The sequence below is a fragment of the Hordeum vulgare genome, chromosome 5H (genome assembly GCF_904849725.1).
Source record: "Hordeum vulgare subsp. vulgare chromosome 5H, MorexV3_pseudomolecules_assembly, whole genome shotgun sequence".
Lineage (NCBI taxonomy): Eukaryota > Viridiplantae > Streptophyta > Magnoliopsida > Poales > Poaceae > Hordeum > Hordeum vulgare.
The window spans coordinates 17,894,001-17,916,285 of NC_058522.1; the positions used below are offsets into that span (position 1 = coordinate 17,894,001).

General features: G+C 45.7%; 3 protein-coding genes across 4 annotated transcripts; all 3 read right to left on the reverse strand.

Annotated features, from left to right (window-relative positions):
* Nucleotides 1–8,327: 8,327 nt before the first annotated feature.
* On the reverse strand, nt 8,328–10,961 carry LOC123397751 (protein DETOXIFICATION 41). The gene is made up of 9 exons (XM_045092288.1): nt 10,896–10,961; nt 10,479–10,805; nt 9,847–10,391; nt 9,676–9,762; nt 9,497–9,553; nt 9,174–9,412; nt 8,958–9,076; nt 8,757–8,843; nt 8,328–8,675 (listed from the first exon to the last, which is right to left on the reverse strand). Exons 2-9 carry the CDS (start codon nt 10,773–10,775, stop codon nt 8,589–8,591), a joined length of 1,518 nt encoding a protein of 505 aa, XP_044948223.1. The 5' UTR covers nt 10,776–10,805; nt 10,896–10,961; the 3' UTR covers nt 8,328–8,588.
* LOC123397750 (pentatricopeptide repeat-containing protein At5g41170, mitochondrial) lies at nt 10,819–13,438 on the reverse strand. Of its 2 annotated transcripts, XR_006610016.1 has the most exons (3): nt 11,140–13,438; nt 10,915–10,988; nt 10,819–10,836 (listed from the first exon to the last, which is right to left on the reverse strand). XR_006610016.1 is itself a non-coding variant. In XM_045092287.1 (2 exons), exon 1 carries the CDS (start codon nt 13,322–13,324, stop codon nt 11,141–11,143), a length of 2,184 nt encoding a protein of 727 aa, XP_044948222.1. In that variant the 5' UTR covers nt 13,325–13,438; the 3' UTR covers nt 10,896–10,988; nt 11,140. The 2 variants fall into 2 exon arrangements, 1 of the variants encoding a protein (XP_044948222.1); XM_045092287.1 differs by lacking the exon at nt 10,819–10,836 and having other exon boundaries at nt 10,896–10,988.
* Nucleotides 13,439–15,018: 1,580 nt separating this feature from the next.
* Nucleotides 15,019–17,337, reverse strand: LOC123396205 (ureide permease 1-like). Its single transcript, XM_045091233.1, has 7 exons — nt 17,098–17,337; nt 16,833–16,971; nt 16,174–16,342; nt 15,974–16,014; nt 15,791–15,900; nt 15,291–15,665; nt 15,019–15,177 (listed from the first exon to the last, which is right to left on the reverse strand). Exons 1-7 carry the CDS (start codon nt 17,332–17,334, stop codon nt 15,019–15,021), a joined length of 1,230 nt encoding a protein of 409 aa, XP_044947168.1. The 5' UTR covers nt 17,335–17,337.
* Between the last annotated feature and the right edge of the window lie 4,948 nt (nt 17,338–22,285).

Below are 22,285 nucleotides of genomic sequence, written 5' to 3' on the forward strand. Positions count from 1 at the left end.
TCGTCCTGATCTCCAGTGGCTAGAAATGCAGTCAGCTTGTCTGACAATGGATACTCGACCATCTGCACGCTTGTTTCAACTACTACAAGGAACAAAAAAAGGCAGGACAAGCATAAATATTAATATGGGAACTAGGTATTTTTGTAGCATGGGAAGTAAGAACTTTTAGCAGGACATGCATAATATTAATATGGGAACTACGTATTTTTTTGTAGCCTGGGAAGTAAGAACTTTTAGAACTGGAAACTACATATTTCTGGCAACTAAGAACTTTTTAATCTAGAAAAAAACAAGCTATTAATTCTGGCAATTAACAACTTTTAAATCTGGAAAAACAAGCTATCAATTCTGGCAACTGACAACTTTTGTATCTGGAAAAACAAGCTATTAAACCTGGCAACTAAGAACTTTTTAATCTGGAAAAACAATCTATTAATTCTGGAAAGTAGGGATGCGTTTGTAATCTGGCAACTAAGCAAATTTTGAGCTTATTTTTTGATGAAAAAATAAAAAATGGCGACTCAGCACAAATAAAACTGACAAAAAGTGAATTATGTATGATCATGTTCCGAATACCTGTTGGTTGGGCCCATGATAATGGCATTATTTCTAAAGGATTGCCTGCATCAAGATGCTCATAATCTATGTTCACTTCATTGCTTGGATTTGATAGAATAGGTGAGAGACCAAGGGAGAACGAAGGAGGTGTAAATGCCCCAGGCCGGTTATCTCTAGCCTTGTCTGATGAAGAACCATGACTCCTCTTGTTTGCATTCGCTGCTTGCGTCTTCGGAATAGCTCCTGTTGAATCATATTTCTTGCCTTGAAACATCCCTAGCCTTTTTGCAGATTATGAAAGATCTTTTATTACATTTAATACATGTTCTGGAATGGGAGTTGACTTGCCATCATTAGTCATGTGCCGCAAGATCCTTTTACCAAGTGGCGATATCCTAGTTGAGCTTGAAGAAGATCCGGATCCAACATGCACATTTGTATTGACTGCTGGAGACAGGATAATAGCTGTGGACTTGCTTTCATCGATTTCTGCGGGTTGTGTTGTTTGGCTGATTTCTGGAGAAACTACAATAGTTGTGCTACTGCTACTTCCATCTTTGACTAATGAACGCATTCAGATTCTGGCTAAGTGTGTTGTAGCCACATCAACTCCTACTTTGTTCCCGTTGTGCGTGTTTGTATCAGCAGTTGGCAACAAGATTATGGCAGTGCACTTACTTTCTCCAATTCCAGTGCTTGGTTGCGTTCTTGGGCTCATTTTTGGAGAAATTGTAATAGGTGTGTTGCTGCTGCTTCCATCTTTGCCTGGTGAGCGCATTCGGATCCTTCCTGAGTGTGTTGTAGCCAAAAAACCTGTTGCTTTGTTTGCACTGCTACGTGATGATGATTGTTCCATTGGTGCGTGAGAGACATCAGCGCCGGTGACGTTTGAGGATGTTATCCGTGCAAGCCGTGGTGATCTCCTTGTTGCCTGTCGTTTTGGTGAAGGCTGCTTCAATGTTGCAGTGTTTTTTCTATGAAACAAAAAACATGCAAAAAAAGAAAAAGAAAAAAGTGTTAGAAGAAACTGATAGTCAAATGCATTTTGAAAACACCTCTTTTACTTGATGGCAAACTATACGTGGTTTTCGGAAAAATAGTGTTGCTGACCTCTTTATTGAAACATTCACGCCAGCTTGTTGTACATGTTTGCGCTTCTTCTCCCCATCTTCTTTCGTGGATTCAGGACACTTCCTGCAAGATAAAAAAAGGAAAAAAATATATAAGTTGCCTTAAAAAGCAGATTCAGGCAAGCTTTTGTAAACTAACGACTTACAAAGCTTATATAAGACAACTGAGTGTAATTAAAAAATAACTAAAAGAACACGTAGCATTCAGAGTACTCGAGAAAAGACTTTTATGAGACAACACAACAACTGGATAGAATTCAAACTGACTAATCCAGCAAAAAAACACCGCAAATCACTGGTTTTTTGTACAAAAACAAGTGACAAAGCATTATGAGACAATATGACAACTTGGTACAATTAAGATGACAAGTACAACAAATCATTTGTGGCAAGTGGACTTTATAAAAAAACATTGACAAGCATCATGAGAAAAAATGACAACTAGTTATTATTAAAATGGAAATTACAAAACAAAAAAGTGTTTGTGACAAAAGTGGATTTTATAAGCAATGAGAAAGCATTATGAGACAACAAAAAAAGCGAACTTATAAAAAGCATGGCAACTGAGTTGTCATTTTTTAATGTCAAGCATTCACAAAAAAGCTTATATAACACTACACGACATCTAGGTAGAGTTAAAAATGACAAGCACATTTTTTTTGTGGCAACTAGATTTAAAAGAACCAACAAAGCTTTGTATGAAACAACACTGAAAATATGGTAATTTAGTCATTTCTATCAGGCAAGTAAGTGGTTGATAATGTGGAAAGTGTGTTTAACAATGTGGCAAGTTCAGACTTGCCTTTCGCTGTTGCCTACAGTAAACAAAGTGCATGCAGTCTGCCATGCATGCTTCAGCAAAATTAAAATCTATACATGACAAGTAAACAGAAGAAAAACTACCTCCTTGGCGTCATCTTTATGGGACGTGCATTGATCTTCCTTAAGTCTTTGCAACTATTTCTCTTCTCGAATTGCTGCCCACATGTTTCTTTCAGCAGTCCGAGCTCTTTCACAATGATACGCTTAATCTCTTCATGTGTGCTCCCATCACCCTGTTCTATATCAGCCGGTCTTGTGGTTTTCAGTTCACGCAGCCTGTTAGCAAGCCCTGCTGCGCTGCCTCTAATCTTTTCCTTCAACTCCTGGCTGTTCCCCTCGGATATAAGTGAAACAAGTGTATCTGCAGGGGAATTGTTATCTGGACTGCACATATCGCTGTCAGATGGGAGGTTCAGATGTGAAGTGGTGTTGGAATGCACATATCTTGATGGAGACTTGGTGTCAAACTATGCAAATGGATCCCCACTTGATGTGTTGTCACAAACTTCTGTCTCGCGAGCACCACCGAAGAAATTTGCTCCCTGAGATGGATCATACGTCGTGTTCTCCATTTCACCTGCCACATCTCTCGCATTTTTTGTCAATGGTGATTCGACATTGCCTCTGGTGATGTCCTCCTCTCTGCATTAGTGTTTTGCAGGAAAAAATGGTAAGTGTGAAAATGACAAGTGGCACACTAATTACAACTTAATCATTTTATATGGCTAGTTGTCGGGTTACTTTATCTTGTCACCCTCTTCTTTTTGTCACGTTCAATATCCATGTTATTCTCATTTGTGTCATTATCAGATTCTGTTGAATCTTCGGACGATGTATCATCACTTTCTCTTGCCTCGGTGCCCCTTTTTATTGTACTTGTAGTTGTATTTCTGGTTGCGGGTGCCGTCAGTCCCTGCACGAGCTCTGTAAGGAGTGTGTCAACCCCTGATGCAAACTGATTAAACAATGTGCCAACCCCTGATGCAAACTTGGTGATAACTGTGGTAGCTTTAAGCTTATCCTGTGAGGAGAAAAAATACAGAAAAAACATTATTTTTAGAGCAAAAAATACACAAAAAAATACACATACATATGAACTCAAAAAGCCCTTGCTGCAGAGAAAAAATATCCATATACACACAAAAAATCCTTACACTTTAAGAGCAACTAGGATGTATATTTTGCTTCATCGAGGTTTCGAAGCCCCCAAGTCCCCCAAACAGATCAAATCTGCTGTGACTCTCCTCTCTAAATTCTCCCTTCAACTGCATGTGCATGCATCATAAAACGGAAAAACAATTGATTTTCCACGAGACATTTATCCTATGGAAGTACTATTCTAAAAAAATGAAGCTATTGTCATAAATGTGAAAGGAGGTAAAAAAAGAACCTGAAAGTTGCCAAAACTGGGTGGATCATGCTCCAGCATGTCCATCTCAGCGACAACATCGACATGTGTCTTGGACCATGCATTAATTGTGTACGGGGTGTCGGGTAACTCAAGCTCCATGCCATCGCAATCCAAAACATCAAGATACCGTAGCTGTGGATGCAACAAATAATACAAAAAGACACAAATCAGTTAAAAGCTGATTGCCAGATTCAAATAAACATAGTTGTCAAATATATATAAGCTGGTTGTCAGATATATACACACTAACTGCCAGATTTAAAAAAAACCATAGTTGCCTGGTTTTTGGGTACAGAAACAGATACAAAAGAAAGACAAAATGTAGCTGGGCCACAACAAAATTATTCGCTGGGGTTGTACTTTTGATTTTGGATTGTCACTCACCATGCAGTAAAGAAGGCATCCTTTTGTGAACTTGCCCTTTGAGAGGTGCTCATGTAGCTGGGCCACAACAAATTTGCACAAGTTGAGCCTGTTTGCCTGGTCAATGTGTTCCTTTTAAAAAAACAAAACAAAAAAGAGTTAGCAAAAAAAATCAGCAAAAAAATAGAAAAAACTCTCATAAAGTAGACTTTTACCAGCATGGGGTAGCTCTTGTTGCTGATCCTTGTATCTGTTGTAGGAGCCAACACGGTTGAGACGATATAAATAAGCCATAACTTCTTAAAACTAGCATCACCATTGTTGTTGTTGATGATTGCAGTAGCAACTGTCGTGATCTTTGGCCTGCTGCCATCGCCTGGGAACAAAGAACTTGCAATTTCATCTTCATTGTCGTAGTCAGCTTCATACTTGATTTCGATATCTCCACGAGGAATGCCCAAAATCTTATGAACAAATTCCTCGGTTAGTGGGATGAACCCACGTCTAGGCACAACAAAACCTTTCCTCCCTGAGTGGTACTGCCTAGTGAACCATGTCACAAGGGTGTTGTGCAAGTAACCACACTTGATGTCAAGGAACGCTCCAGTACCCATGTCTCTGATAGCAGCACGTTGATCTTCATTTATGTGCTTGTATAGCTTGCAAATAGCCTGTGGTGATGCCCTATTTCGCTCAGTACCGTCAACGTGGCCCTGAGAAAAACAAAATAAAAAATGGTAACTATGAACTATTGTTTTGGCAAATACTATAGGAAAAAGTGGCAACTGCTACAAAACAATGTGCTGACGTAAGAAAAATAAAAGGCGAGTAATAAAAATGTAAAACCAGAAACCTTATTGACTGCTCCCCTACCACCTACAGTGTGTTCCGTCCAGTTCCTCTTTCTCCTTGGCATTTTCAGAAATCCCTGTTTCATTTAAAAAAATTGGTAATATTAAGGCAAACCTATATGAAAACTTGAAAACACATAGGTTGTAACTGTGTAGTGGAATCGCTAGCTTAGAACTAACATAAGTAAGTATGTATAAAATAATCTGGTGATTAAGCATGATTAATATGACAAATATAAAATACTTGTAATCTGACAACTAAGTAACTGTAATGTGATGACTAAACAAGTGACAGAAAAAATGTAGAGACTAAACATGTCTAGTATGGCAATTAAATGGTCTAAATACTGGAACTAATTATTATAATTTGGCAACTAAAACACTTTAAACCGACAAAAAAAATAACTGATGCGTGCAGTTGGGCTTGAACTATGGGGTGAATAGTGCCTACCATAGTACCCAGTGCCTACTGCTGTGTCTACCATGCTATATTTTTTAACTTTTCTGCTCCTTGTCGTTCCTTTTTGAATGCATGAACTGCTTTTCGGTTTCAACACAGGCTTCTGTTGCAAGCAGGGGAGCACGATCCTCACAAAAAAAGCTCGATAGCGGCCGCCGCTCAGGAAGGCGCGGGCGCGGCGCCTCTCTATAGTAGCGTCCATTGTTTATATCTAGTTGCCGTGTAGAGGATTAGTTTGTCAGATTTGCAAAAAAATTGATCGCCAATTTTAACATGCTTACTTGCCAAATTATTTATATTCAGTTGTCACATAAAAAAGGCCATTCTTAAGTAAGTAAGCCGCATGCATGATTTCAGGGAGGCTGGCAGATCATTGCAGTGGGATCGTGAAGGATGCCATTATTCGGAAAAAAGGGAACCTTGCTTGGTGCTTTAACGAGGAGGGATGGTCGAGCAGCACTGAAGCAACAGGCGAAACACAAAAACAGTTCATGTGCTCGATTCTAACTGAAACTGACCAGACAGTCAGTAGCGTATCCTATCCACGGATGAGATGATTTGAGAGGGAGGTTACTGGACAGTGTTGGCACACTTGTCACTCCCTCCTTTACTTGCTTGCTTGCTTACTACTAGTACCTATCAGGTGAAGTGATCCATCATCGATGTATGTATGCTGACATTAACTGAAGATGTACTAACGTCTTGTGGACAACACATGTAAATAACTAACTAGCTAACTAACTAACGTCTGCAGACGAAAGCATGTGCCCTGAGCCTGCGCAACCTCGCCGCCGCCGCCATGTCACCCTCCGCCCACGACCATCCCCACCAAAACCCCTCCTCCCCACCTGCTCGAGCTGGCCGCCACCGACAACCTGCAGTCAGTAGCAGATACTTTCGTCTGCAGTCAGTATGCCCGTCCCTATGGCCATACTTTCGTCTCTGTTCGACCAATCGGTCTCACAGTCAGGCAGTCCAGGAGGACAACCTCTCCCTCGTGACCGCCTCCCCATGGTACGGCCCATCCACAAAATCAAGCAACAGGAGGGCGCCCCCATCTCGCACTCCACCTGCACACCCCCTGCCATTGTCGCCGCACTCTACAGAAGCACCACCGTTCTCTCCCTACGTCCTCTCCATCACCCCCTCCGACGCCCCCCCTCTGCCTCCGACGGCGCCACCCCGCTCCTCCTCGGCCACCAGGGCCGCCACCCCTCCCCGCCCAACGCCGCCCGCCTCCTCCTCAACACCGGCGCATCATCGTCCCCCCCTCCTCCTCGCACTCGACCATCACCACTCCCCACCATCACCACAAAAAAACAGACTCCCACACCAGCCCCACCAACAAGAAATCCTCCACCAGCCCCCGCATCTGCCTCCGACGGCGCCACCCCGCTCCTCCTCGGCCACCAGGGCCGCGCCCCCTCCACCGCCCGCCTCCTCCTCAGCGCCGGCGCATCATCATCCCCCCCTCCTCGCACTCGACCATCACCCTCCCCACCATCACCACAAAAACAGAGTCCCCCACCAGACCCACCAACAAAAACTCCTCCGTCAGCCCCCCGCCTCTGCCTCCGACGCGCCACCCCGCTCCTCCTCGGCCTCCAGGGTCGCGCCCCCTCCCCGCCCCACGCCGCCCGCCTCCTCCTCAGCGCCGGCGCATCATCACCCCCCCTCCTCGAACTCGGCCATCACCATCCCCACCATCGCCACAAAAACAGAGTCCCCACCAGCCCCGCCATCACATCCAGGAGGACCGCCAATAAAGGGCTACTCCTCGGCCTCCTCCGACTCGACCGCCGCCCAGACGGAGGACATCAACGCCGGCTTCGCCACCGACGACCAACCCCCGAGGACGGATCCCTATCGAGAATGAGCAGTAACTACCAGATAGAAAAGCACTCACCTGAGTTCCTCGCCCTCCAGCGCCGGCGACAGTTGCAGATCCACCCTACGCCGCACCGGATCCCCCTTTCCTCGGGCCGAATCCGCAGTTCGTCGCGCGGGGATCGCCGGATCCGCCTCCGCTTTCGCCAGACTGACTCTCGGGAGCAACGACTTGTGAGGAGAATGGGGCGCGGATAATGAAAAAAAAACCGAAATTTGAACAGTCCCCCGCCTGGGGGCGTAAAAAAAGGTGGGCGGGTCGGGGCGGTCGGTCGCGCGCTGGCAACCGCAAGATTCTGCACGAATCTTTGCGAACCGCCCGCCGCACGGTACGCCAGAGGTGCAGCGCCTCTCAATAGATTTTCCCAACAAAGAAATGTAGGGGGAAATCCGCGTAGAAAAGGCCATGGTTGGACCTTTTTCTTGGACCTGCGCAAGCGGGAGCTACATGCACCGAGCCGTCTTCTTTTAATACAATCCTTAGAAGAAAGATAAAATCTGAATCAAATTCGAAACACGCGACGGGGATGCGAATGGTGTAGTTTTGAGCTTTTGTCTTTTTCCGACACCATTTCATTCATGCAGATTTGTCCTTTTGGTTTCTCCATGTGTATTTGGTTTTGGATGTGAACATTTCAGGGATTGTAGACGCCATGTTGTATGAACATCCGGGGAAAATGTAGCGTGTTCCGTAGAGATAAAAGAAAGCACCAGCCCGTAACCTGCTGGGTCTGACAAACGGGCCCACGGCACAACCTCAGGCTGACCAGCAGGGTCCACCTCGGCCTCAATAATTTGGTGGCATCAATCGAAGTGTAAGATATCTCAAAAAAAAAAAACTCAAATAAATCAAACCATTTCTTGTCCAGCAGCCAAGGTTAATTAACCATTTACTTAACTACGTAGGAGTACTTACTTACTACAAGTCCATCATCACAGTTCAATTTATTGCACAAACCCAAAGGCACTATATATAGCCACTTGGTAATAAAAGTTGGGCACCTAGCAACTACTCCCTCTCTCCTGGTCCTGGAGAGTGCTCCTACCAAACAAACAATGGCCACCAAACAGAGTAGCCCCCAGACACCTCTCCCCCGCCCGGGTCATCAGACGTCGTCGTCGACGGCGGCGATCACCAACACGCCGCCCTCGTCCACCGCGGTGCGCCGCAGCCGCTGCTGCGCCTTCTCCACCTGCGTTCACATATTACGTAGCCGTGTCATCGCCATGAGCAAAGCGAGAAACGGAGCACAAGATTCAGCCGAAATAATCACCTCGCTGTCCCAGTTGGTCCTGGCCGTGATGACGATCAGAGCCACCGTCTGCACCACCACCCCTATGATCAAGCCCCACCAGATCCCCTGAATCACCACAAACAGATCATCATCAGACCTCTGGAAATATATGCTCCAGGATGGATAGAGGTTAACTAACTGAAGATGAAATTCATCGGCATGGGAAGCTAATTGGCTTACAGCTGCCTCAAGGCTTGTTTTGAACCCTAGGACGCATCCGATCGGCAGCCCGATGATGTAGTAAGCCCCCACGTTGACATAGGCAACTATGACCTGCCACCCGCTCCCGACGGCCACCCCTGCAGAAATTTCCACGAAAGGATTTTCAGTTCCTTTGGTCAATGCAAACTTTACTAGGTACTGAATGATTTCCGTCAAGAAATGTCAGGTGTGTACCTGAGAGGATTGGCTGGATCCCGTTCAAGAAGATGCTGATGGCCAGCAACGGCGTCAGGGCGATGACGGCCTCGATCACCGTCGTGCTGCTCGTGTAGAGGGTGCTCAGCGGGTACCTGAGGGCCATCACGACGACCGTGGCAAGAATGCTGAAGGCGATGCTCGCCGTGACGACCACCATGACCGACAACCTCGCGACCTTTGGATGGCCAGCGCCAAGCTCGTTGCTGACACGGATACTGCGTGATAAGGCGATGCAAACGTTTGATCAGCACAGGGAAATTGGTAAGCATCCTTGGTAGGTCTCGGTCATTTGCACTGACCTGGCCGCATAGCTCAAACCAAGCATGATTTGGAAGTCCCAGTTCCAGTAGTTGATGCTGAAACAGGTCAAAGAAATAGCGATGCAAGTTAGTATGAGTGAATATGAAGATATGGTCAGACAATGGAACATCCAACCAGTGTGTAACTATAACATGGGCTGAATCATGGTGTGGCGTACCAGATAGAGAGCGAATCAAGAGCAATCTCTGAGTTGGGGAGGAAGCCAGTCAGAAGCACAAATCCTTGCACGTACCAGACCTCCAACCTGAGCAAGAACACAAGGACGCAAGACATAAACAAGCAAGAACTACGAAACAGTTAACTAGCAATGCCTGGTAAATTCACTCACGCTAGCATAACAGCCGACGCAAAGGCGAGCTTGGCGTATCCCCAGAGGCCTCTGAAAGCGAGCATGGACAGCCCGGTCCATGTCTCCTTACAAGCTGGGCTCCAGATGATGTACGACCATGTCAACGCCACGAGCACCCACCAAGAGAAGCTCAGCGTCAAAGCCGCGCCAAGAAGGCCAAAGCTGAGCACAAACACAGCGAGCCACGATATGAGGATGTGGAAGACGAACACAGCAAGCACCATGTACGCCACGGGGTTGACAATGTTCTGAGCCTGCAGGAACCTCTGCATCGGGCAGAAGACCGCAAAAGCGAGCAGCTGTGGCACCAGCCCACGAGCATACAGCTGCCCCGCCACAGCCACGGCCTCAGTCTGCCCAATGAGCCGCAGGAATGGGCCAGAGTACCAGTAGAAGAAGGCGATGGCGACGGCCGTCACGAACTGCAGGACGAGCGCCCTCTGGCAAACAACGCCCATCGCCCTGTACCTCCTCGCGCCGTAGGCCTGGCCGCAAACCGTCTGCACTGCGGTCGACATGCCAAGCTGCATCCCATACAAGTGAGAAGACTTCGTTTCTAAGCAACACAAAGGACTATACTACATAGTGCAAGAACGAGCGCAGCTAGTTACCATGATGCCGTAGGCTAGGCCCTGGATGCCGATGTTGGTGATGGAGGCTCCAGCGAGCTCAAGCTCACCAAGGTGGCCAACGAACATCTGTGTGACGAGGCTGAAAGTGAAGCTGAAGAGCGTGATGAGGATGGACGCCCATGAGATGTGCCACAGGTTGCCGGCCTCCCACAATGCCAGCCGCGACAGCACGTCGAATGGCACCGGCTCCCGTCGCAGCAGCTCCTCCGAGGCGGCTGACCGGTCATCGACAAAGTCCAGCAACGGCGCCGTCGCAGCGTCGCCATCTCCCTCCATTGTCTCCTCTCCTTAAGTGCTTCACTTGGTCTAGTTCATTATGGACCAGGCCTTTGTGATGCTGATATATGCACGAACATGTGTACTGTTCAGTAGACCTTTGAGTGGCAGCTAACTAACCTTCAGGTTCCATACCTACCAGTCTATTGGCTGGTTGTGAATAAGTTGGTGACAGGTGCAGGGGTATGAGCATGAAGCATGAAACGTTACCAACTGAACACAAAACTAAAAATCTGTCAGCATTAGGTAGAATAAAGTGATTAAGCTTTCCAGCATGTAATGCGTCTGATTCTAACAATCAGATCAAATCTTAAACATCCTTGCCAATAAACACATGATACATCAACATGCCAGACAACAATACCTTACTCTTCTTGTTTCAGAAGACCTCTTTCTAAAAACTTAACTATAAGCTTTCCAGCGGCTGGTTGTTTCTGTAAGGTCAGCTGGCTGTCAACTTTTCGACACAATTTAATATCAGGAATTAAATTTCTCTGAAACATCTGGCACGCCACATTGTATGACTGAATTGCGAGACCTCTGTTAAGAAAACTCTCCATCAGAATGTGGCATGTCTGAGCATCTCTCTGTGACGCAGTTCTCAGTACCTTGCTGAGGAGACTGTAAGCTTCATTTATTTTACCTAATGCACATAGCTTCTCAATGACCTGATTGTATACACTCTTAAGCTCTTGTCTTGCTAACATCTTATCCAGTAGATCGAGTAATTCTTCCACTTTACCCTTCTCACAGTATCTATGTATCACTGTCCTGTATGTAACAAGTGTAGGGACAATTCCTCTATTAAGCATTTTCTTCACAAGCTCCGTCGCTTCTTTCAGCCGACCTTTCTTTCCCAAAGCATTGACGACAACAGTATAAGTTACAACATCTGGATGCCTGTTACTGAGATACAAGTCGTCCAACAAAGACAGCGCTGATTCCAAATCCCCCTGCCGAGAAAATCCATGAATTACAGTAGTGAAGTTAATAACATTAATGGTACAGCCTTTGCTTTGGCACTGCTCCATGAAGTCTTTGGCCTCTGCCGGCTTTCCTTCCTGACATAACGCATGGATCAGCAAGTTAATCTCCACAGTAGTGGGAAAGAAACCCTTCTGCAACATCTGGGCAACGACATCACATGATTCCTTTAGTTTCCCTTCCCTTCTAAACCCATGCATTACAACACTGTATGTGATATCACTTGGAGTCCACCACTCCTCTCCACTGTTGTTTAGCAATTCCCAAGCCTCTGAAGTTTTCCCAGCTTTGCAGAGACCATTTAACAGTGCAGTATGCGTGACTATGTTTGGCTTGCAGCCATTCTTATACATATGCTTCATCATCTTTCTTGCTTGATCGATTTCCCCGATCCGACAGAACCCATCCACAACTGCACTGTACGTCACAACATCAGGGCGACATTCTTTTGAGATCATCTCACCTACAATCTCCTTTGCCTCAGCCATCCTCCCATTCAAGCAGAAAGAGTGCACAACTGCACTATATCCAACCTCATCAACACGGAACCTTTTCCCCTCCGACTCCCTCAAGAACTCCAACGCCTCATCTGCATGCCCATGCTTTGCAAGCACATGGATGAGCATGTTATACGTGACCTGATCCGGAAATAGGCCTGCATCATTCCTCATCCTCCCAAGCAACCCCCGCACCTCTGACACCCTCTTCTCCTTGCACAAGAAGCCCATCACTGTATAATAGGTAACCTTATCAGGTGGGCACCCATTTTGCAGCATTACACCGATCATCTCTAGCGCCTCAACAACCCTCCGCACGCTACATAACCCCTTGATGAGGCAATTGTATGTGACTACATCCGGCTCGACCCCGACACAGCGCATCCGGTCGCTAAACTCGAGCGCCTTGTCGATGCGCCCGGCAACAACAAGCACATTCACCGCCATGTTGCATATGGATATGTCAGGCGCGCACCCGTCCTTCTGCATGAGCTGGAGCACGCGCATGGCGGAGCGGAGCTTCCCCGCGCGGCTGTACGAGAGCATGAGGTGCGCGAACTGCCGCGTCCCGCGCCTTATGCGGCGGCGGATCATGAGGCGCATGACGCGCCGGGCGGGGTCGTGGAGCCTGGTGCGGCTGAGGAGGCTCAGCATTTCGTCGAACACCTCCGGGGCGTGCCGGTAGCGCCACTGGCGGTCGGCCCAGCGGAAGAACTCGAACGCGGCGCGGGCGTCCGCCTGCGCCTGCGCGCGGAGCACGGCGCGGACCTGCGGCGGGGAGAGCACCCGGAGCAGGTGCCGGAGCTGCGCCTCCAGCTTCGGGGTCCACGAGCCGCGGAGCTCGAGCAGCTTGCAGGTGTCGCGCACGGGGCGGCTGCGCGACTCCTCCGCGAGGTCATCGTCGCGGGGAGTGTCCTCGACGACGGACGCCGGGGCGAGTTCTCCCGCGGCGGCCGAGGAGGACGCGGCGGTGGTGCAGAGGCGGCGGGGTTGGAGGAGGAGGAGAAATGGGTTTTTGACTAGATGCCCGGCCATGGCGGCCGCTCGTGTGCGCGTGAGGAAATGCATTTGGTGGCTAGGAAAGCGGTCGGCGATGGCCGGAGGTTGCCGCCGGCGGCGGCGGCGGGCGGCAGGTCACTGGCCGACGATGGATGGGCCGGAGCAACCTGTGTGGGGTCACAGCGTCAGGGCAGCCCATGTAGCCTTTTTGCTAGGATGTCCAGTAGTTGTACGACTTTGCAATAAAACCCATGTGAAGAACAAACAATACCATTCTTCTCCATCTTCAACTCTTTCATTCATCTCGTCCACCCGCTTCATAAGCACAGTGGCGGAATCAAGCCTAGGACAAATGCGGCTATAGCCTTAGATGTAGTGACAATAGTCTCTGTAATATCTTCTTACAAAATACAGAAAATCTCTAAAATATATCATTGAAGCTAATTTAGCCCTAGGCATAGCCCCATGCTAATTCCGCCCCTGCATAAACCATCCCTGAAACTCAATTATGAAGGACGGGAGGCTAGATATGAAGCATGCTTCATAAATTACGATAATTCTGACATGTATGGTGACTATGCCAGAGTGTTACTTATTTTTACCAATATGACGTTCTGGCATAATTTTTTGTTTTGAGGAAAAGTCATGGATCATAGCGAGTTTTATTGATTAGATAAAAGAGTCAAGTCATTAGCCAAACTTGCAAATATACAGTTAAGGGGATCATGGTCCTAAATACAAGTTCTAGACATAGCCACAACATTAATAGTTAGCTCATGAGCCACTACGTCGCTTAGATTGATCACCGAATCTGCATAAAAGACATGCAATTTCAACCAGTGTAGTAAATTATGATAAGGATTATTATCAAGTAAAGCATGGCATCTTTGTAGGCTTTGATAAGACTTCACTTGGTTTTTCCTCACAAGTCACTCCATAGGATTTCTACACTGGATAAAAGCGAGTCAAAATGCGCTAAATATTCTTTTCCAGCTTCAAAGTTATCTACCTACAGAAATAGGTAAAGTTACATTAGGGTTTTCTACACATACATCAACATTATTGCTAGATGATTCAGACGTATTTTTTGAGCATTTGTATTTGCTACAAACGGATTATTATATTATTATTTTTTAGAAAAGGAGGGTTACCCTTACTAACAAGACTTTCAATCTCAACCACTTGCTCTGCAGATTTTTTCTTTACTCACAATGATTTCAACTTGTTTGTCGTGAATAGGAGAGAACTTGATTTCTCCAACCGGAATGATATAAGAGGGAAAAATAACTCAAAACACAAAAACATTTGATACAAGAGTTTCCATGAGGTTGGAGTCATTGGAATTTTGCAATACAAAATGGATTCTAGAAAGTATTTCTATGATTCCAATCCTCCAAAATTCGTACAAATTCTCTTTGAACTACAAAATCTCCTGTTTCAGTTTATCTACTGCTACATCTAACAACTCCATTCAGACCAAAACATGATGAATAAAATTCACTTTGTCATGGCAAGGCCTGCTTCCTCGATGGATCAATGTCCCTTGCCTTCCCGTCTTGCTTCATTTAATCATTCCTACGCCTTGTGGCAGGAGGAGTCCCAAACTAGAAGAGATGGAAGGATGGGACAGCCAATCACTTTGTGCGCCTTCGATCGGATGAAGCCATGGGCATGGCTACGGCCGGCGACCAACATGAGCCGCATGAACTCGACGAGCAGAGCGAACTTTCGCTACTCCCGAATAGCAAGATGACCCAGAATGATCACGTTGTGGCCCTGCGACCTGCCGAAGCCATGAGCGTTGCTACAGCCACGATGAACATGAGCAGCATCAACACGAGCAGAGTGTAGGTTTTCTTCGATGACTTGCGGTACTCCCCGAATAGCACGATGCCCCAGAATGTGCTCACAAGTGGCAATGCCTGATGAACAGCAATGCAGAAACAGTTAGATTCATATTCATAGGTGGACCTTTTAAGAGATTGGATACATGCATATAAGGAGGACTAGACATATATTGATTCAGCAAACAAACCTCAACAGCATCAGCAGCAGCATGACCAGCAGCCTGACCACCCATGAACTGGAAGCCATTGCCGAGACCGCAAAGTAAGCCGGCGAGGAGAGCCCATTGCCTCCCTTCCCAGTCATTCAGATAGGCCGTGAAGGACGACTTCGGCACGCCGGCCATCGGGCGGTAGAGGAGCAAGATGTTGAGCCCAACACCGATGACAAAGCACGACATGGAGAAGTAGAAGAAGGCGGTGTACACAACTAGATGCGGGACGCCGTCTTTCAGGGTGTGCCACTGGTCATTGGTGGCGAGGTTGAGTGCCGGGGAGAAGAGCGAGAGGCAGACCCCGGCAAAGAAAACCAGCCCAAGCCCCTTGAGGGTGCTCGATCCAAATACCTAGAAAACAATGAACACGTTTGACTAGATCAGTTCACCTCATTGGTGTTGCAAAAATCCCATACTATCTGATTTTTTGCTCTCTGAAATGACCTTTCTCTTGACAGAATTAGTACGATCTATACCTTGACTGAACGCCGCTCTTCGAGCTCAATTAGGTATTCTGCAGTCCCTGCTTCAGCTCTGGTGGCCTCTTCTGCAAAAGCTCCATTCTCTATGTCCTCATCTAGTGCACCTGAAATAGGCAAAGTTAGCAACTAGAATCTGCAACTGCAATACATCAACAGTATCACTAGTGATGCATTCACCATATATACCTTGTTTGCTTGGCTCCATACCACCATTTGTCCTGTTAGATCAGACATTATAATGGTCAGAGAAGCAACCATAAAGGCGTAAAATGGCTTACGACGATTGACACCTAATGCACCTAGCCGATGTAAGTGAACCAGTGGGTAATGTGTGACTCAGTGTGACGGAAAAAATGTGCAAGAAAGTGAGATGTTACCCATGGTTGTAGCCATTTGAGGATTCGCTTAGTTTCTCTTCATTATCAGCTGCATTGGAAGCGTGTACAGCAGTCCCAAGGATGACTGCAACAAGGAAGCAACCCACTCCGGTGAAAAGAATATCTGCCCGGTTGATGCGGTTGTCCAGGAAATAATTCAGTGTTGTACCTGAAAATACAACATGCGTTAAAAATGAGTGAATTCTTTGACGACACAGGATAATAGCAGAGCCAACAGGCAATTCGGTGCATCGATCGGTATAGTTAACCGGAAATGTTATTTTTCAGATAACTTTTGTAGAGGCTTTCTTTGCCCTTCTTCTATATAATATATATATGATACGCACACTCGTGCATATTCGAGAAAAAAAGAAGATATCAGCTGTACTCATATCTTCAAATCTGTTCATATCTTGAGCTGTTTTTAATAAATGATAACCAGTGTTTCTTCGAACCGGGCTTTCTCCCCTTTCCATTACTTTTATAACGGAAATACAACGTTTTATAACCAGTGTTATTGCGCAAAATTCTAACTTAAACCAACTAGTGCTAACCTAGTAATTCGGTCCCCTCCTGTAATTTTGCTTAATAAAGGAAGATTATGAGTTGTACATCACATGTATCATCAGAAACAATAATAAGAATGTTTACAAACTTACCAATTACAACAACCATGCTCGCGCAGATAACCTCAGTAACCGAGAGACCCACATATGCCCAAGCATACTGTGTAGAAAGGTTCCCAATACTGAGCACTAGACCCCCCGCCATTGCAAACAGCACCGAAGGCCAGTTATCCTTGATCAAAAAGTTCATTCAGAGTCAGCAAACCGAAGGAACAATTGTCTGTATCATCAGGAAGTTGTTGCATGTAATAAATAAATAAATAAATGATTAATTGGACAGGAGCTAAGCTAAGCTAACCTGACTCAGCTGGGCGAAGAAATTGGGCATGGTTTGCTTGCTCTCCCCAAGCTGGCCCAACGTGAGAGCGATGAGGACCGCGGCGAGGAGGTTCGTGATCGAGTAGTCAAAGTAGGTGTGCTGCGGCAGCCGGCCCCGGCGCTCCAAGAGGGTGAGCAATGCCGGCCACGTGCCGAGGAAGAGGAGGGCGGCGCAGATGAGAGCAATGGCGCTGCCCTTGTCTTCTACGATGAACATCTTGAGGCCTTTGTTTGATAATTGGGGACACGCAATTCTACCACCTGCAGGCATCAGTTGAGAGATTGGAATTTATTCTCTGGATACGCATGCATGCTGACATGCATGATCAATGAACACACTGACTTCTTCGTCATCGATTGAGATCTTATTTATATCAAGTTGCGAATCTGGAATTAATTCTGGATAGTCAATGAACACATTGATTGTTTTCACAAAAATAAATAAAAAATAAATGAAGACACTGATTTCTTCATCTCTGCAAATAAGCCAGCCTCCACTTATTTATATATGTGGAGGCTACCAGTGGCGGTGGCCTTGTTGCCTTCCTTGGCGGCTACATACGGTACGGTAGCGGCAGGTGTTGTCTCCGTTCCCGTTCCCGTTCCCGTTTTTTGGCGACGGTGGCGCCACGCTACGTGCCTCCAAGCTCGCGCTCTGCTGTCAACTTGTTATTGCTTGCTGTACTATTACTGCACGGCGCGGGCGACGGTATCGGCCGTCCGTTTTCAATCTCACGGCTCTGGTTTCTCCCCCCCGCTCGATTTGGAAACGGACACGCCGAATTGTGGCACGTACTCCTAGCCCTGCTGGGAAATCTCTACTGGAAAAAGCTTGGAAACTGCTTGATTACAGCCCGGATGCACCACGGCTCGTTCGGCAGCCGGCTCGTCCACGCGACGGGCGTCCGCGTTCCCTCTCTTCCTTCCTTATCTTTTGGACGCTGATCTGCGTCGGCCCAAACTTTCGGCCGGCCGCACGCGAGCCATTCGATCCGTCAGATTGAATTCGATTTAACCGTTAGATCTGTTTATGCAACAAAAATCTTTGGTGGTAATAAAAATAAGCAGCGATGTAGCAGGCACGGATGCAACAAAAATGGGGGGCGATCTGCGCCAGCGCGCCGGCCCAGATTTTCGGCCGGCTGCGCGCGGGCTGCAGGATCCACCAACCCCGCGTCGTCCGCACCGTTGGATCAGCATGCAACATTTTTCTTGCTATGCAGGAAAATTTCGATGCCATGCAACAATTTTTTCAACGGTTGCAACAAAAAATAAAATTTATAGCAAAAAAAATATCTACGTGATCGTAGCAAAAAAACGAAGCTGATGGTACGTGATAGCAAAAGTCAAACGCCGGTTGTAACAAAAATTTACGTGACGTGCATGCAACTTTTTAATAAACGGTTGCAACAAAACATGATGTCGGTTGTAGCAAAAATTAACACGGTTGTAGCAAAAAGTAAAAAAAATCGATTGTAACAAAAAATCCGACGAACTAGAGTTGCAACCAAACTTATATGCAGCTTTTTTACTGAGACAAAATATAGTAAGAAAAACGCTTGCAACAAAAATGACGCAAGTTGCAACATATTTAGACGAAAAATGTTGCATCCATTGACCAGAGAAGCGCGCGGATGGGAAAAATGTTGCAAGGCCCCGCGCGCGCCAGGGGGTGACCGGCGCGCGGGTGGAAAACGATTCCCAACAAAAATAAGGTTGTAACCAAAAAACATATTAACATAGTCGTAGCAAAAAAAGACGCTGATGATGCGTGGTAGCAAAACAATCCGGTGAACTCGGATTGCAACTCTAACGAACGTCCATGCAACTTTCTTAGTGAACGGTTGCAGCAAAGATTGATACCGGTTGTAGCAAAAAAAAATCCGACGAAGTCGGGTTGCAACTAAACGTGGATGCAACTTTTTAGTGGACAAAACGTAGCAAAATGACCAACGATTGTAGCCAAAAATCATGTCGGTATTAGAAAAAAACTCCGACAAACTCGGGTTGCAACTAAACGTGGATGCAACTTTTTTAGTGGACAAAACGTAGCAAAATGACCAACGATTGTAGCCAAAAATCATGTCGGTAGTATCAAAAAAATCCGACGAACTCGGGTTGCAACTAAACGTGGATGCAACTTTTTTAGTGGACAAAACGTAGCAAAATGACCAACAATTGTAGCCAAAAATCATGTCGGTAGTAGCAAAAAAATCCGACGAACTCGGGTTGCAACTAAACGTGGATGCAACTTTTTTAGTGGACAAAACGTAGCAAAATGACCAACGATTGTAGCCAAAAATCATGTCAGTAGTAGCAAAAAAATCCGACGAACTCGGGTTGCAAACTAAACGTGGATGCAACTTTTTTAGTGGACAAAACGCAGCAAAATGACCAACGATTGTAGCCAAAAATCATGTCGGTAGTAGCAAAAAACTCCGACAAACTCGGGTTGCAACTAAACGTGGATGCAACTTTTTTAGTGGACAAAACGTAGCAAAATGACCAACGATTGTAGCCAAAAATCATGTCGGTAGTAGCAAAAAAATCAGACGAACTCGGGTTGCAACTAAACGTGGATGCAATTTTTTTAGTGGACAAAACGTAGCAAAATGACCAACGATTGTAGCCAAAAATCATGTCGGTAGTAGCAAAAAAATCAGACGAACTCGGGTTGCAATTAAACGTGGATGCAACTTTTTTAGTGGACAAAACGTAGCGAAATGACCAACGATTGTAGCCAAAAATCATGTCGGTAGTAGCAAAAAAATCGGACGAACTCGGGTTGCAAACTAAACGTGGATGCAACTTTTTTAGTGGACAAAACGTAGCAAAATGACCAACGATTGTAGCCAAAAATCATGTCGGTAGTAGCAAAAAAATCCGACGAACTCGGGTTGCAACTAAACGTGGATGCAACTTTTTTAGTGGACAAAACGTAGCAAAATGACCAACGATTGTAGCCAAAAATCATGTCGGTAGTAGCAAAAAAATCCGACGAACTCGGGTTGCAACTAAACGTGGATGCAACTTTTTTAGTGGACAAAACGTAGCAAAATGACCAACGATTGTAGCCAAAAATCATGTCGGTAGTAGCAAAAAACTCCGACGAACTCGGGTTGCAAACTAAACGTGGATGCAACTTTTTTAGTGGACAAAACGTAGCAAAATGACCAACGATTGTAGCCAAAAATCATGTCGGTAGTAGCAAAAAAATCCGACGAACTCGGGTTGCAAACTAAACGTGGATGCAACTTTTTTAGTGGACAAAACGTAGCAAAATGACCAACGATTGTAGCCAAAAATCATGTCGGTAGTAGCAAAAAAATCCGACGAACTCGGGTTGCAACTAAACGTGGATGCAACTTTTTTAGTGGACAAAACGTAGCAAAATGACCAACGATTGTAGCCAAAAATCATGTCGGTAGTAGCAAAAAAATCCGACGAACTCGGGTTGCAACTAAACGTGGATGCAACTTTTTTAGTGGACAAAACGTAGCAAAATGACCAACGATTGTAGCCAAAAATCATGTCGGTAGTAGCAAAAAAATCCGACGAACTCGGGTTGCAACTAAACGTGGATGCAACTTTTTTAGTGGACAAAACGTAGCAAAATGACCAACGATTGTAGCCAAAAATCATGTCGGTAGTAGCAAAAAAATCCGACGAACTCGGGTTGCAACTAAACGTGGATGCAACTTTTTTAGTGGACAAAACGTAGCAAAATGACCATCGATTGTAGCCAAAAATCATGTCGGTAGTAGCAAAAAAATCCGACGAACTCGGGTTGCAAACTAAACGTGGATGCAACTTTTTTAGTGGACAAAACGTAGCAAAATGACCAACGATTGTAGCCAAAAATCATGTCGGTAGTAGCAAAAAACTCCGACGAACTCGGGTTGCAACTAAACGTGGATGCAACTTTTTTAGTGGACAAAACGTAGCAAAATGACCAACGATTGTAGCCAAAAATCATGTCGGTAGTAGCAAAAAAATCCGACGAACTCGGGTTGCAACTAAACGTGGATGCAACTTTTTTAGTGGACAAAACGTAGCAAAATGACCAACGATTGTAGCCAAAACTCATGTCGGTAGTAGCAAAAAAATCCGACGAACTCGGGTTGCAACTAAACGTGGATGCAACTTTTTTAATGGACAAAACGTAGCAAAATGACCAACGATTGTAGCCAAAAATCATGTCGGTAGTAGCAAAAAAATCGGACGAACTCGGGTTGCAAACTAAACGTGGATGCAACTTTTTTAGTGGACAAAACGTAGCAAAATGACCAACGATTGTATCCAAAAATCATGTCGGTAGTAGCAAAAAAATCCGACGAACTCGGGTTGCAAACTAAACGTGGATGCAACTTTTTTAGTGGACAAAACGTAGCAAAATGACCGACGATTGTAGCCAAAAATCATGTCGGTAGTAGCAAAAAACTCCGACGAACTCGGGTTGCAAACTAAACGTGGATGCAACTTTTTTAGTGGACAAAACGTAGCAAAATGACCAACGATTGTAGCCAAAAATCATGTCGGTAGTAGCAAAAAACTCCGACGAACTCGGGTTGCAACTAAACGTGGATGCAACTTTTTTAGTGGACAAAACGTAGCAAAATGACCAACGATTGTAGCCAAAAATCATGTCGGTAGTAGCAAAAAAATCCGACGAACTCGGGTTGCAACTAAACGTGGATGCAACTTTTTTAGTGGACAAAACGTAGCAAAATGACCAACGATTGTAGCCAAAAATCATGTCAGTGGTAGCAAAAAAATCGGACGAACTCGGGTTGCAACTAAACGTGGATGCAACTTTTTTAGTGGACAAAACGTAGCAAAATGACCAACGATTGTAGCCAAAAATCATGTCGGTGGTAGCAAAAAAATCGGACGAACTCGGGTTGCAAACTAAACGTGGATGCAACTTTTTTAGTGGACAAAACGTAGCAAAATGACCAACGATTGTAGCCAAAAATCATGTCGGTAGTAGCAAAAAACTCCGACGAACTCGGGTTGCAACTAAACGTGGATGCAACTTTTTTAGTGGACAAAACGTAGCAAAATGACCAACGATTGTAGCCAAAAATCATGTCGGTAGTAGCAAAAAAATCCGACGAACTCGGGTTGCAACTAAACGTGGATGCAACTTTTTTAGTGGACAAAACGTA